Genomic DNA, 14,540 nt, shown 5'->3' on the forward strand with positions numbered 1-14,540 from the left:
CCCGGGCCCGCCCGGGCCCGCCCGGTCCCGCGCTCCCTCCCCCCCCAACCCCGCCAGCCACACCGGTCAGGGCCGCCGCCGCCAGGCTTAGTCAGAGGAATGTGGGTGGGACTCCCTCCGCCCCGCCGCCTTAAAAACCCGCTCGGATCGGCACGCACGCACCATCCCGTCCCGCCGCAGCGTCCCGCACACCGTACCCGCGGCACTTCGGCTCGCCGGGTGTCCCCGCCGGCCGGGCAGGATGGTGGCGTGCGGCCTCGCCTGCTGGAGGTGCCGGTGGCTCCTGCCTCTGCTGCTGGGCCTCGCCATCATCATGGGCATCATCGCCCTGGCGGGCAGGGGCTGGCTGGAGTCCGAGTCCGAGCCCTACGTGCAGCAAGCGTCGCTCTGGGAGAGCTGCACACGCGGCGAGGAGGACCTCAACTGGAGCTGCGAGTCCCTCATGGACTATGGTGAGTGATGGCTGGGAAGCAGGGGGTGCCTTGCCATGGATGGTTTCCCCACTGCTGTCGTGGAGCTTCTGCTTTTTGGGATGGAGTTGCCCTTGCAGAGTCAGTGCTAGTGCTGTTTTAGGGCTTAAACCAGTAAAGAAATACAGGTCTAGACCTTCAGAGCAATCTGTTGGGTCTGATGGTCCTTGAGGTCCCTTTCAACCTGGTAGTTAAATATTCAGTCTCTTCTGTTGGTACAACCAAAGTAAGAGAACCAACTGGCCACAAGCCCCTTCCTCACCATGCTTCCTTTTGCCTACCTGTTGGCTGCAAGCCTCAGCAGCCTTGCATGGCACTAGCCATCTCCCCTTCCTTGTGCTGGTGGCATCGCTGGTTGGATGGTGAGCATGGAAATGTTTGTGCAGGGTGTCCTGTGGAGTACCACACCTGGATAATAGTAAGATTGTTTTCCCCATGGCCCACGGGAGTGAGAGAGCACCTTAGTTTAACCCTGCCTTGCCAAGGGGATGCGTCCTGACCTTCAGCTTCAAATGGCCTGATGTGGATTTGCAGGCTGGAAAAAAGTGCTGTTTCCTCTGTATACCTCTCTATTGCACTGGGGCCTAAATCAGCGGATAATGGTGCCTCTGTTTTAACTTGTGGAACAGCTTCTGTATCTGGCACTGCCAGTGTACTTACTGCACCCTCCCAGTTTCTGGTGTTTTGGGGGGACTTTTTGTTATTTGCTAGAACACGTGGGTCTGATTGCATCTGCTCTTCCCTCAAAGTATTTCTGGAGAAATAAGCAGACCCGCCTTAAGATCCTGGTACTTTGGGGACTGGGAAGCTGGAAGGGTGTGTTTCAGCTATGACAGCCGAGATTGCTTCCCTGTGCAGATTGTTTGCACGCCTCAGTGCTGTGGACTGACTTCCAGCAGCTTTTCATTGCAACACTCATGCGTGAGCTGAGTCCTGAATATATTGTAAGAGCAGTGGCTTTGTTCCTCAGCCAGGTGATGATTGCAGGTTATATTGTAAGTGGCAGAAATCTGGCTGGAGTGACATAAGTATCTGTCTCCCCCATTAGACACAGGAAAAGCTAGTGCAGAGCTGCCAAGATTTGCATTGCACAGGGAAGAAGTGCTCATACACTTCTGCTTTCTCCTGTAGTGACCCGGCTGCTCATGTCCCTGAGTGCTGATGGGTGTGTGCTTTGCCTCAGCCCTAGGCGTTGTGGGGCAAAAGCAACTTTATGCTGTTTTTTTCTAGTTAACAAGCTGTCAGAAGAAGAGTATCCTTGACTTCATTCACTTAAGCCTTGGCTTGTTTAACCCAGAACTCATTTAAATCCTTGGCTTATTTACACAAACTTCACTTTGCCTCTTCTCTAATTTTCATGACATCAATGCCACTGTCTACTCAAAGACTATTTACATCTCAACAGGATATGAGTTCAAGTTTGATTTATTTTGTTCCCTTTTTTCTATGTTCATGCCATCAGGCTCAAAATAGGAGAGGGCATTTACAAAGCAAAAATGCCTACCAGGCATTTACAGCACTGCTGCAGGAAAATAAAAGTTAATTGAGATGAGTAGCTTGTGTTTTGCTACTGTACTACTATGTACTGTAACTGCTATACACTAAAGGTCCTGCACCTCTCCTGATGAAATGAAAACTTCACAGTGGATCCACATTAATGGAAAGCTCCATTAGACAGTTTCTTAATTGAGCTGAATACTAAGAAGTGGAAGAGAGAAAGCAGATGGGAGGGGGGGAAAGAGCAGGAGCAGACAAAGAAAGATTTGCAAATAGAAGTGTCTTCTCAACTGCGTTGTTTCTAAATACACACTTGCAAATGCCGCATGAGAGGGAAGAAGTGGGGAAAAAAGAAGAGTAGGATGTCATTTGGTAGGGAGGTGGGAAAGGGATTTTGTTTAGAGCTCCATACTGGTTTGTGTCTGGGAAGTGTCCTGGCTGGCAGCACCTGTGTATTATCAAAGTGTTGCAATGCAGAGCTGCTGTGCTGCACTCGAATATGACTCAAGATGACTTAGTCTGGACCACTGAAGGATTAAACTGTTGATTGTGTGTTTAAACATACTGGTAAGCTATCAGATGTGACAAAGATTGTTTGTAGTGTGGTTACTTGGAGAGGATGGTTGACTTTATAGTGATGAAGCTCTAAGTTTAGGAGCAGTACATGTGCATGGCTGTGTCCTTCCAGTGCTTCTGAATGGCTTGCTCCCATCAATTTGACTTTGAATTATCACTATAAAAGATGGGTGTGTATGTGCAGTAAAGGTGATGCCAAAGAGATTAACTCTTGCTTGTATTCCTAACAGCCCATTGGTATTTATTAAGCACACAGGAGCCAAAATAAAAAAAGGGAAGCATTCATCTGGATCCTTAGTATGTGCCAAAAAAAAAAAAGGGGGGGTGGGAGAGGTGGAACTTAGAAGTAGGAGCCCAGCTTTTTTGAATCATGTTTCACTGTGGCTGTGCCACTATACCTGTGTCCTTAGAAGCTTGGACTTTGATACCACAGGTTATTGATGAAACTGAGTGCTTGTGTTAACTTCTCTAAGGGGTGAGATAAATAGAGGAGGATTGTTACATGTACACTTACCTTTTCAGTGTGCCTCTTCAGGCATGCTTCTCTGATTTAGGATGCCAGGATAGTGTCAGCCAAGTGCAGGCACTCGGGAAAGGATAATGGCAAAGATGTAGCAGTTGGTGTCCCTGGCTACACTCAGAAAACATTTATTGCATCTCCCCAGTAAAAGATCTCAGCAACAGGCGAGGCTGGTGTCCCTTGCCAGAGGGCTTTGCTGGCCCCTGGGCATGCACACTTTTGTCTGCTAGTAATCTGGAGATGTTAAAAGCTGGAAATATATAGGACAGTGCCTTTTCTGAGCTCCCAGCAGAGCCAAGTGGCTGAAGCCAGGTTTCTACTAGTGGGTTTTATTTAATAGTTTGATAGTAAGCAATTGCTTTTCCTGCACTTCTAAATCCGAAACAGAACTGTGATTCCCAGTGATAATTCCCAACCAGCCCTCCCAGTGAACATTTGATTCTGGGCTGTCCTGTGATTGCAGTGGGTATGCACATACGTTTCCTTTGCCAATCATGCTACCATGGAAATTTGCACATTCTGTGGGCAAGAAAAATATTGACAGAGCTCTCTCGCTTGCAGTCTGCTATTCTTTTGTTCCATCAGCAAAAGCAGGTATATTGGGGCATTCTATGTTATGGACTGTCAAGGCCAAACAAGAATTGCTACTGTCATTTATATACAGAAAAGTATTGTAACTACAGTGGAAAAAAAAAAAAAAAAAAAAAGCCTCATCTATGCCTATCATGGTAAAAACATCTACCCCAAGATTCATGTTATTCACAAGCTAACAAACTAGTTTCTGCTTTTGTAAGTAGGTGAACAAAGATGAGAGAGGCTTGTTGCTTCAAATTCTATAGCAGTTCATCTTCCTAATGGACTATTTTCCCAGACCCTTTAATAATTTCTAAAGGGAAGTCTAGACTTAAATATCCTACCCTGTAGAGCTTCCATCTGCTTCCTGGTAAGGCTGAGGCTGAATAAAATGAAGAAATACACCTTACACTAAGACTCTGTTGCTTGCTATTTTTTAATTTCATCATATTAGTGGTATTCATCATTAAATAATCCTGACCCCTCCTAGTTATTTGCACAATAACATTTGCAGCTTAGTTCCTTTCCATAGTCATCATTAATCAAGCTATGTAATAAAAGTCTTAATCCTTCCTAATAATTATAGACCTTCAGCCCCTGAACAGTTTTCTAATGTTCTTTCAACACCACCTAATTGATAAATACCTTTCTGCTGATTAGACACAAAGTACTTGACTCTCGTTTGAGGCAAAGTTGAGCTAGGGAACACTAATACCTGCAACTGTTCTGCTTTTCTGTTCTCCTGTTTATGCAGCCCCAAATCATTGTGGTGGTGTTGTATGCTTATATAAACAGACATTATATTTGTGCCCATTTTGAGTAAGAAATACTCTCCCTGCTAAATGAAGGGACCTGAGAATCTTCTATGGAAAAACTTTAAATTCTGGCTAAATGTCTCATGATTACAAGGTACTTCTGAGCACAAACCACCTAGAAACTGGAGCTGATCCCTCTTTGAGTGTGAGCAGGTCACTCCAGTTCCGAAGGCAGCAAACAGTGAGAATGTAAACCTGCAGCTCTCCCCTCCCAGCAGCTGGGAGCTGTAGGTGGAGGATCTTGCAGAAGGAGACAGGAGAGCCTGTGTGCCTGCAGGGGGCTTGATCAGCTCTGGGGAGGAAAGGAGCTGGGAAAGCTAGACTTGATAGGTAGGTATGGAGATCCTGCACAGAGAAACAGCGATTTCAGTTGGAGCCCCTCTGCTGAAAGCTCTCCCTGTTGATGGGGGTAGCAGTGGCTTGTGTGGGAAAGGAGCATGGCTGGGCTGCACCCTGTGCTCCATAAGGGTGGAACCTCCCACCCGAACCTCTCCCATCAGTCACTTATTAAAAGACTTACAGTTATTTTTTTGAGATTTTTCTTATATTCTTTGTATTTTCTTATATTTTCTCTTATTTCCCTTATACTGTGCAAATATACAAAAGTCCTAAGCTTTTTGCTGCTTTTTTTTTCCTCCTGTGACTCCCACCAGTGCTCATGTGGCTGTTTGATGGCTGTTGTCTAGTCCAGACGAGAGTAGACCTATCCAGTGCCGTGGCCAGCACCTATGAATCGGTCTTGTCATTATCAACCCACTGATAACTGCTGCTGGAGAAGATAATCCAGCAGGAGAAAAAGCAGAAGATACAGGGTCACCAGCACTGAGCTCTGTCACATGTGAGCACAGAACCCATTGAATTTCATAATGGTGGTGCCTCATACAGTCCTGTTTTTGAAGACCTTGAAGCAAAGCTGGGCTTGATACTAACTTCCTGACAAGATCTCCTGCAGCTGTGTGTTGTCACATTCATATTGCCAGAGACAAGAAAAAAAATCACTGTGAGCGGAGCCAGGGCTGACCTGTATCCAAAACCTTGTTATGCTTGTAAAGTAAGTACAGAGGATATGGAAATAGCAGAGAGCACTGAGGGCTTTCTAGTACCTCCTCCAGTCATTTTTGTGTTGCACCAACCTCAAGGTGTCTAACCTGCAGGAGTATTTGAATTTGCAACCTAAATTTTATCAGGCAGATGCCATGCTTGGCTTCCTATACTATGCCAGCATATGTAATGCTTTTGAAAGGGAATGTGCTTTGATAACTAGGTGTTCCTTCTCATGGTTGTGCTTTTTTCTTAATAGGGCAAATATCAGTAAATAGCATTCTTAGGTCATTTAGTCTGAATCAATTTTCCTGGGCTGGCTGTGCATAATGGTTAACTATCCCTTTGTATTAGTTATCTCTAAATAAATCCTATTGTGGAGACAATACCCAGTACCTGTTCTAGGTATGTCAGAATATTTTGTATTAAAAGATTTTATCAGACCACTGATGTAGCTTTAATCTCCAGACGCTCATTGGGCGTCCTCCCTTCCTCCTCACCCCGCAGCACTGTTAGGGAAGGGTTATGAAATGTGCACAGCTACCTGAAGGAGAAGGAACTGGAAAAGGTTTTGCTGTCTTGAATAGCTTCAAGAAGTGAGAGGGGAAAGAAAAGTGTTTTCCTTACCCTTTCTATGCCAGCATGACTGCCTTCAGGTGGTGGGGATGAGATCTGGCTGATGGATGGCTACTGTATTTCACTTTGCTGTGGGAGTAGGGGGGAAAGAAACTAGTTGACACTGATCTAATGAAAATGGCTGTAAAACAGTGCTTTCAGAGAGTAAATTGATACATGTAGTAGAGGTGTCTGAAATAGTTTTACAGCGTTCTCTGTCTCAAATTACTGTTTTGCCCATTTATGTAACTAGTATGTGAGTTAAGGTGGAGGATTTTAACTCTTTAGGAAAAAGTTCTCTGTCTCACTGTCTTTTTCCTCTTAGTTTTTGCACAGGGAGACCTGAGGTCTACATTGGAAGCAGGGTGTCTACAGAGTTTCTTCAGCTGTGTGTGAGCAGAGCTCTGATGAAAGAGACTTGTTATTTTAATGTTCTGACTTAAATCTTGCTGCTTTCTTTATTTCTACATTACAGGGAGCTCGGAATCTGGCCCTACCCTTGTCTGAATGTGTGAAAGTAGAAACCCACATTATGCAGATGTAGGAAGTGAGCTGTGATGACAGCGGACTGGAAAACAAAGCACTAGCCCAATGGTTTAGTCCATGTGGGCAGGTATCCTGCCTCCGGGGCAGGAACACATCTGTTTGTGTTGGGCTCACTTGAACTCCTGCTTGGTTTCTAAAGAGGACAGGGTCTGCCCATAATGAGTGCCTTTCCACAAGCCTGTGGCAGTATGGAAAGGGAAATGCTGCCTGTTTTTCTGGCAGGTTGTCTTACCTTTGCTGTCCTGGCCTGTAGTGGGTGAGTTGTGGTTTCTGGTGCTGCTCTCCTGAGTAAGGCCATTTGCTTTGTGCTTGAGCCTCTTCCAGTCTGCAGTTGCTTGATCCTAAGGATCTGCACTACCCTGTCTCTTCAAATGTCAAAGTGTAATGGTTCAAAGAGGACTCTTCCTCTTTACCTCAGTCTCTGCTGTTTCTCCTCCACCTGCTACATTTTAGCTCTTCCTGATTTCTTTTCCAGCTGTGAATAGATATGTATCTTCAAGAGCTTTCTCTTTGTCATCTCTCACTTCAGCTATTACAAATCTATTTCTTTTCGGTCATGCTAATTTTGCTCCATGTACATTATTCTTGTCATATACAAACAGGCAAGAATATATATGCTGACAGCACTATTATTTCCCAGCATTATCTCCTGTGGTGGTACACTCTTGCCTGCTTTCATACTTCCTCAGGCATGGAAGTGGTTTTGTAAACTTGCATGTTGAACAGGAACAATAATGATCAAGTACATTCTGAGTGGTTGTGTCCTATCTGCTCAGGTGTCTGTGGGTCTCTTACAGATACAGAGTTTGGAGGTGTTATCTCTAGTATCATGCTGCACTTTATCCCTCTTTTTAGCAGGACAGGTTAGTAGGTGGGGAGTTCTGTGGCTGCTCCACCAACAATAGTGCCTTTCCCCTCTGCAGCTGTGCACTTCAGAGGCATCCAGTGTTGCTTTGACATAGGACAAGCTTCTTACAGTAAAGGATTTCAACAAAAAAGTCATTAAAGGAAACCAAAGCCCTGCAGTGATCTGCAGTTCAATGCACTGCTGTGTGTAACATCTTTCTTGTTTTCTCTTCAAGGATGGGGGAGAGCAGCTGCTGCCACCTACCTTGTGGGCTTTGTGATCCTGGTCATTTGTTTCGCCCTTGCAGTCATCGCCTTCTCAATTGAGATACTCCGCTTCAACTTTGTTCGAGGAATTGGAGGCTTGCTCTTTGTTGTTGGTAAGGCTGGGCACAAAGACAAGGTTCTTTTAGATGTAAAACAAGCTTAAGAGGAAAACATGGTAGGTAGAGCTTCCCTTATGAAGTAAGCTGCCTTTTCTGGTTTTTGGTTCATTTTTATGGGGAACAAAGGAGTGTTGATTTATGCTCTGAGAGGATAATGGTTAGAGAAGCTCCAGTGGCTTTTGTCAGTTAGCACTTTCCCAAAAGCAGTGTGTGTGGGAAACCAACACCTCTGGCCCTGCATGTCACATGGGAGCTGAGAGCCCTGGGCACTTTCCGCCTTCCCAAGAGGAGGAAAAGCGATGTGGCTATGGTACAAGTGGGTGGTAACTAGCTCTGCAGGGATCACGGCGGCTGGGCTGTAGGACAGGGCTAGTCACAGCATGCAGGTATGTGCCTTAGCAACCTGGCAATGTAACCTGCAGTCAGATAGGGGTGGGGATCTGCCTTGGCCAGAAGTCATTTACCTCTGTAAGAATGCAGATCTGACTGTGTGACTGAAGCTAATCTTTACATATCTTAAAAAGATACGCAGTTATCTCCAGGTATCTTTTTTAGTGGGAAATGTAATATATTCTTTGTTATTTACTCCTGCTTTTCTTTATTTCTCTCTCCAGCTGCATTCCAGATCATAGGCTTGGTCATCTACCCAGTGAAATTCACTGAAGAAATTCCACTGATAGGAGATAACATGTTCAGCTGGGCCTATGGCTTTGGTTGGGCCAGCACTGTTGTTGTAATAGGTTGTGCTTTCTTTTTCTGCTGTCTCCCCAACTGGGAAGATGAAGTCCTGGGAAACATCAAGCCTACCTATTACTACTCCTCCCCAGAGAGAGCACCATACTTAAATTGAAAGATTAAGTCCAAGTACAATTGACTGCCGAAGCAACAGAGGAGTGCTCTGATGTAAATTTGATGTGAATATAGGAGACTGAAAAATATCTACCTTGTTTCTCCAGAGTATTTTTTACTAGCCCTGGCAATAAATTAGTAAAAACATTGTCATCATTAAGCAAATAGCTTTTATCTAAAGTATTATTTACATATTCTCATGTCGATTTTATTTGGTTTACTTGCTCTTTCCTCTCCCAACTAATGAGTCATCCTTATTTTATTCAAACACTTGCTTATGAATAAAGATACAGTGTAGAAAGGAAGAGGAGGGATTTTAAAGAACACAGAGGGACTTGCAGGTTATTTTGTTTTCACCTCTGACAAAATTGCCTTAAATGGAACTAGAAAAAAAAAAAACCTTCCAAAAAATTCTTTTTCTACCAAAATCAGTCCCAAGAAAGGAACTTCCCTGAGACTGTCACAGTCACTGACTGCCTAAGAATTTCTTCTCATTGTGGTTACAGGACTATTGTTGACTATTAACCATTTGAATTAAAAGGAAAATAAAATTAAAAATTTATTTTCCACCTATTGGTGCTGTTGGATGAAGATCTCCTCTAAAGCATAGAGCTGGTGTGTGTATAACAGTGGCTAATGTAACGCTGGTGTGTTTGTGGCTGCTGCAGGACTTGTGATGGAGCCACATACAATTTTAATTTACATTGTCACAGAGAATCAATAAACTTTTGGATGTTACACCACATTATATTTTTACATGGTTTTTGAGGAATGCTGGTTTAGAAAATACCTTTGAGTAGAACATACACTATCCTTTGTCTACTTTTAAACTGCTGTGTTTTTAATTATCAGCTGTGCTTTGAAGGAAAATCTTGGCATAGGTGCTGAAAACTACCAAAAGTTTCTGAAGCACACTGTAAGTACTCCAGAGTTTAGTAAACTTGGGACTGCTTTGTGAGTCACTAGAGATAACAGGTAAATATAGAAAAGCAGTTCTGTGAGCAATTTATGTATGCAAACTTCATATAGACACCCGTCTCAGAAAGTAATGGGGCTGGCTCCTAGCTTGTGTTTTTGGAGCCAGCGATTCTGGAGGCTTCTCTGTATTGGTCATGGATCTGCAGCAGCTTACAGCAGGTTTAATTATGGTCTATCTTTGCCGAGAGCTTTCTTCATCTTGGGAAGAAGAATGAAGAGACTCATTTGTGGAGCTCCTCTTGCAGCTATGGAGGAAGTAGCTCTAGTAGAGACAGATTCTGAGGCGGTACAGATAGAGTGGAACGCCAGTGCTGTGTGTTACTCTGTAAGAAGCAGCTGGTGAGTTACTTCCTACTATCGTGACTCCGGCACTTAGGAGAGGGTGTGTGGGTATATGTTGTCATGCACATGTACAAAATTGAACTTACAAAGCATTAAGGAGCATACTGTAAAGCTACAGCCATTTAGAACTAAGCATTTTCAATGCTCAGTATTTGTTGTGTATATATAGTTTTCCATTTTGTAATACCCATTTTAATTTGGTAATTCTATATATTGCATATGATTTTGTTATGGAAAAAGCTGTGTGACTTCTGAAGGTCCCTTCCAGGCCTGTATTTTATAACTTTACAAAGCATAAATGTCCGCAGACTTCAGAACTGTGTTACAAGCTCAGTCATTGCATATATAATCAACTGTATTTATGATTCTTGGTGAAGAAGAGAATCCTGTGATTAATGTGTCCCTCCTCCCTTTTCTGTACAGTACTGGCTGGTGGGGAATACCGTGTTGACTTACCTGTATCATGAGTAATGATAGTACCTACTTACCTATTTCCTAGTGAATTCAAAACACAGCAGAGAATCCCAAGTATGGAAAATCCATGCACAGCTAAAGCTGAGAAGGAGAAAAGACATAAGAAAATGGACACCTTTCCTAATGAGAGAGAGGATAGGTCATAGGGTTTAACATAAGATGTCTTTTTTATGCTTTTTGTAAGCACTGTCATAACTTGTCAAAAAAGCATGAATGTAAAATAAACTTGGCTCTGAATATACTGGGAGGGGTAGAAGCATAACCAGTATGTTACATGTTTAAGGTGTTTGTGACAAAGCTATTGCAAATAGCCATTAATTAACTCTCAAGTGATACTCATGTATGTGGCGGTCCTTTCAAACATGGTGGCTTAATTAAAACTGGTTTGACTGATGGCTGTAGAAACCTTGTGCTGTTTGTGCTTCACAGATTCATTTCATAAGCTCAAGCAAATAACCATTCTTTCCTCCTCTTAACATGAGTATCAGTATTTATGAAGTGTCAGGTTAATAAAATGAAGTTACAGACCTCACGTCCAGGAGGCAACAACTTCATTTTCCAGCCAAATAAGCTTGAGTATGCATTGTAAAACACGTCTGTGCACTTCCACTGGAAGTGCCAGACATAAAAGATCTCTTTATGAAGTCAAAACTTTTTTAATGCATCACAACTTGAGGGGGAACTCTAAACACTTTAAGTGTGCAACAGCCTACAGGCGGTCTCAGATGTGGGAAGTATGTTCTTTGTTTATCAAAACTATGCAAGCACCTTTCCTATGCTGATCAAGAACTTTAAATAGTGAGAAAAAGAGAGTACCTGTCTGCTATTTTCAGTGGAAGGCTGCACTTCTCCTGTGATGAGGAACCTTGCCATTTCTAATCTTGGATCATACATGGCCTGCAGATAGCCCTGTGCTAGTGTCATTCTATATCCTGAACAACTCTTTCTCCCTGTGCTTTTACGGAGAGCAAATCTCCTGTTAGCCACCACTGTCTTAAAGCAGCCTGCAGCTTGTGATTTCCAGAGTGAAGTTCACTATTCTGGTTGTTTTTAGCTGTACTCTTCCTTAAATGTCTTAGCTTTAAAAACACCACCCTGGATTCTGGCAGCTTGCATGGGTTTCTTTCGTTTTTGTGCGTCCCTGTCCCCCCCACTTATTTACTCTTAACTTTAATACATGTAGGGATAATATTTTTGCTCCTTTTAGATTTTCCTAAATGCTTTGAAGATAATGGGAGGGTTTCTATAATGACCATTTTTTTGCCACGAAGAACATTTGTATTCTTATTTACCTTCCAGTCTGTATGCAGCTGCAGCCTAAATCTGTGCTCACTAAAATCCACTGAACAACTCCAGCGAGCTTCAGGCTGCAGGGTAGCTCCTTGTAATCCAACCCTGGAGAAGAAGGGAGCAGTTTAGAAATTCCAAACACACTTGGATCTTGACTCAGGGAGTTTTGAGCAATCAAAAATGTGCATGGCTGGGTGCTAGGGAAGGCTAATTCCAGCTAACCTGACTGGGATGATTAATGATTAATGCTTCAGTCTCATGGATATGGGAAACAGCTGCCACACTCCATTGGGATTTTGTATTTTTAGCTGATGTAACAAGTGACTCATTTTGTTAGACAATTCCTTAACAAGGTAAAATTCTCAAGAAGTATTCACCTGCTGTTAACATCCTGCATCTAAGGACTTTGGACCTGGAATACATACATAAATCAAGACAGTATAGTAAATCATTCAAGGTATTTTTTTTCTGGAGAGAGGGTTGTTATGGTGATAAGCACTATAGAAACAAAACCACCCACGTGCTAAAAGGAAAGGTTACACACACATGAAAAAAAAAGAGTTGCTGAGATAATTGAGCACTTATGAATTAATGATGAGCCATATATAAATGAAAACTAAATGCTTTAGGAGATGCACAGCAGTCGAGAGAGCTGAGGTACTGGTCTCACAGTGCAGAGCAGTGGAGCTTACTGGCAATACAGAACAGCATCCTGAAAAATGGGTGTTTCAGTGCCAGCTGGTGAAGCAGCTCAGTGAACGTGGGAGATGATACTCACAACTTCATTATACAATGAAATATAATCAAATCTGGAGGATAAGTTTGCCAAAAATAAGAATGTTGAGTTTCTGAATGCGATTCCTGTAACAGGTATTGGTACAGGAGTAGCAAAATCCATGTGCAATGAATGCACAGCCTCTGGGATATGTCAGCATTACTGCACGGGTGCAGAAGCTTATATGTGTGGATCCCACTGACCAAGAATACGTTGATTTTGCTGTGCATGTGCAGCATACTTGTAAGATAGGTCCGATGTGTCCACGGCGCAGGTCTGTGCTGGTATAGTAAAAAGTCTTTTGTCTGGGATTTTCTGGTGTCCACAGGTGTGGGCTAAGCCACTCCAGCTACGGAGCTCCACATCCAGAAATTCCAGGCAAAAAGCCAATGCCCTCAAATTTTGCCTCTATAAAATTCTATTTAAATTACTTGGGAGTTGTCAGAATAATCCAAAGTTATTCTATTATGATTGTTGAAAACCTAAATTTAATAAGGTTGAATTTATCATAAAGACTGTAGTGGAAAACATGCAGGCATATCTAGAGCTTTATAATTCAAATATTATAAGTATAAACAATATAAATACATAATGATATATGATAAGCTATATGCATTATATATAATTAATATAATCAATAAATAATGAATGGAAATGTTTCCATGAATTATATTCTTCATGGATTCATCTTTGCAAGATTGGATAATATTTACTAGAAGGAGTGGTGTGACTGATGCTTTTTATTTATTTATGGAAATGTGGGCAACATGTACTATTTTCCACAGAGATCTTTGTGAATACAGAATATTTTACAAGTACTAAGAATTCCTAAGCATCAAGGGGACACATTGGAAATCAGTGTTCACTGATTTTGAGAGAGCCCAGAAAGGTTTGAAGCCAGCACTCACATGGAATTGTGAGCCAAAAAGCCATTTAACTCCCATCCTTCAGTGTGGTGCCCTGGGAAATGGTTGTGGATTAAAGTAAATTAGTTGACTGCCCTGGTCTTGAAGGCATATAGTTGGATCAGGAGCTGACATGTGGCCATTACAATCCCTTTTCAGTAAATAGCCTGTTTTTAAGCTCTGTTTGTATTAGTAATCCCATAGGACAAGAAATAAGCAGATCTTACTGTTTAAAAAAGGATTTAGATGAATTTTGACAAGTGAAAATTATTTTCTGTTCTGATTTGTAATAGAAAGACAAAACAATTTGCAAAAAAAATTTTGGGAAATCATAATTGACATTTCGTATCAAGACGATAGGAAAAGTTGAAAATGTTGCTAGGAGACCACCATTGTCATTTCAGCCTGCTTCCCAAATCAATTCCATATCATACTGAAGAAGTCATTTCCATATAACTTTTTGGTTTCAGTGAAGCCCTACTTTTGGTTGAAGAATCTCAAAGTGAAAATTCATGGCTGAAACTCTTAAAGGTATGCCTGGTATGCATGTCTTATCTGTAAATCTCAAAGAGCTGAAAAGAAGTAACTGGTGCTGTTCCAACTGACCCATAAGGTACAGTGAATGAAAGCCATTTCTCTGACACAGAAATGTAAGTAAAAAAAGTGTGGTACCTGGGGATTACCTGTGTAAGACAGATTTTATTCCTCTCCTAAAGGCAGCCAAGGCTAGGATCATAACATAGAACAACTATTTAGTTAGCCTAGCTATGCCACAGAGAAGTTCTAGAGCCCAAAGCAAGTAGATTAAGTAAAATTATATGTAGAACAGGAATGTACCATACCACTCTCGAGTATTCCTGACAGCTGCCTGAAGAAGGTACAGACTCCAGCAATGTTTACAAATGTCCAGAAGCCTCCCCAGCTGGTAACTGAGTAGTGGTTTTACAGGATACTCTCGGTTTCAGCCATTTGCCTGGGGAGGAGGGGTTGGAGGTCGACTGAATTAATCAAACTTCTACAGAGCATCTATAAGAATAAGTGG

General features: G+C 42.5%; 1 protein-coding gene across 1 annotated transcript; it reads left to right on the plus strand.

Moving 5' to 3' along the window:
- Positions 1-241: 241 nt before the first annotated feature.
- Positions 242-8,735, plus strand: LOC308220370 (p53 apoptosis effector related to PMP-22-like; the record flags this gene model as incomplete). Its single annotated transcript, XM_080616294.1, has 3 exons — positions 242-452; positions 7,736-7,879; positions 8,500-8,735. The coding sequence occupies 3 exons, from the start codon at positions 242-244 to the stop codon at positions 8,733-8,735; spliced, it is 591 nt and encodes a 196-aa protein (XP_080472420.1).
- Positions 8,736-14,540: the final 5,805 nt, after the last annotated feature.

This window comes from Psittacula echo, assembly GCF_963264785.1.
Source record: "Psittacula echo genome assembly, chromosome: 4".
In the NCBI taxonomy this organism is placed as follows: Eukaryota; Metazoa; Chordata; class Aves; order Psittaciformes; family Psittacidae; genus Psittacula; species Psittacula echo.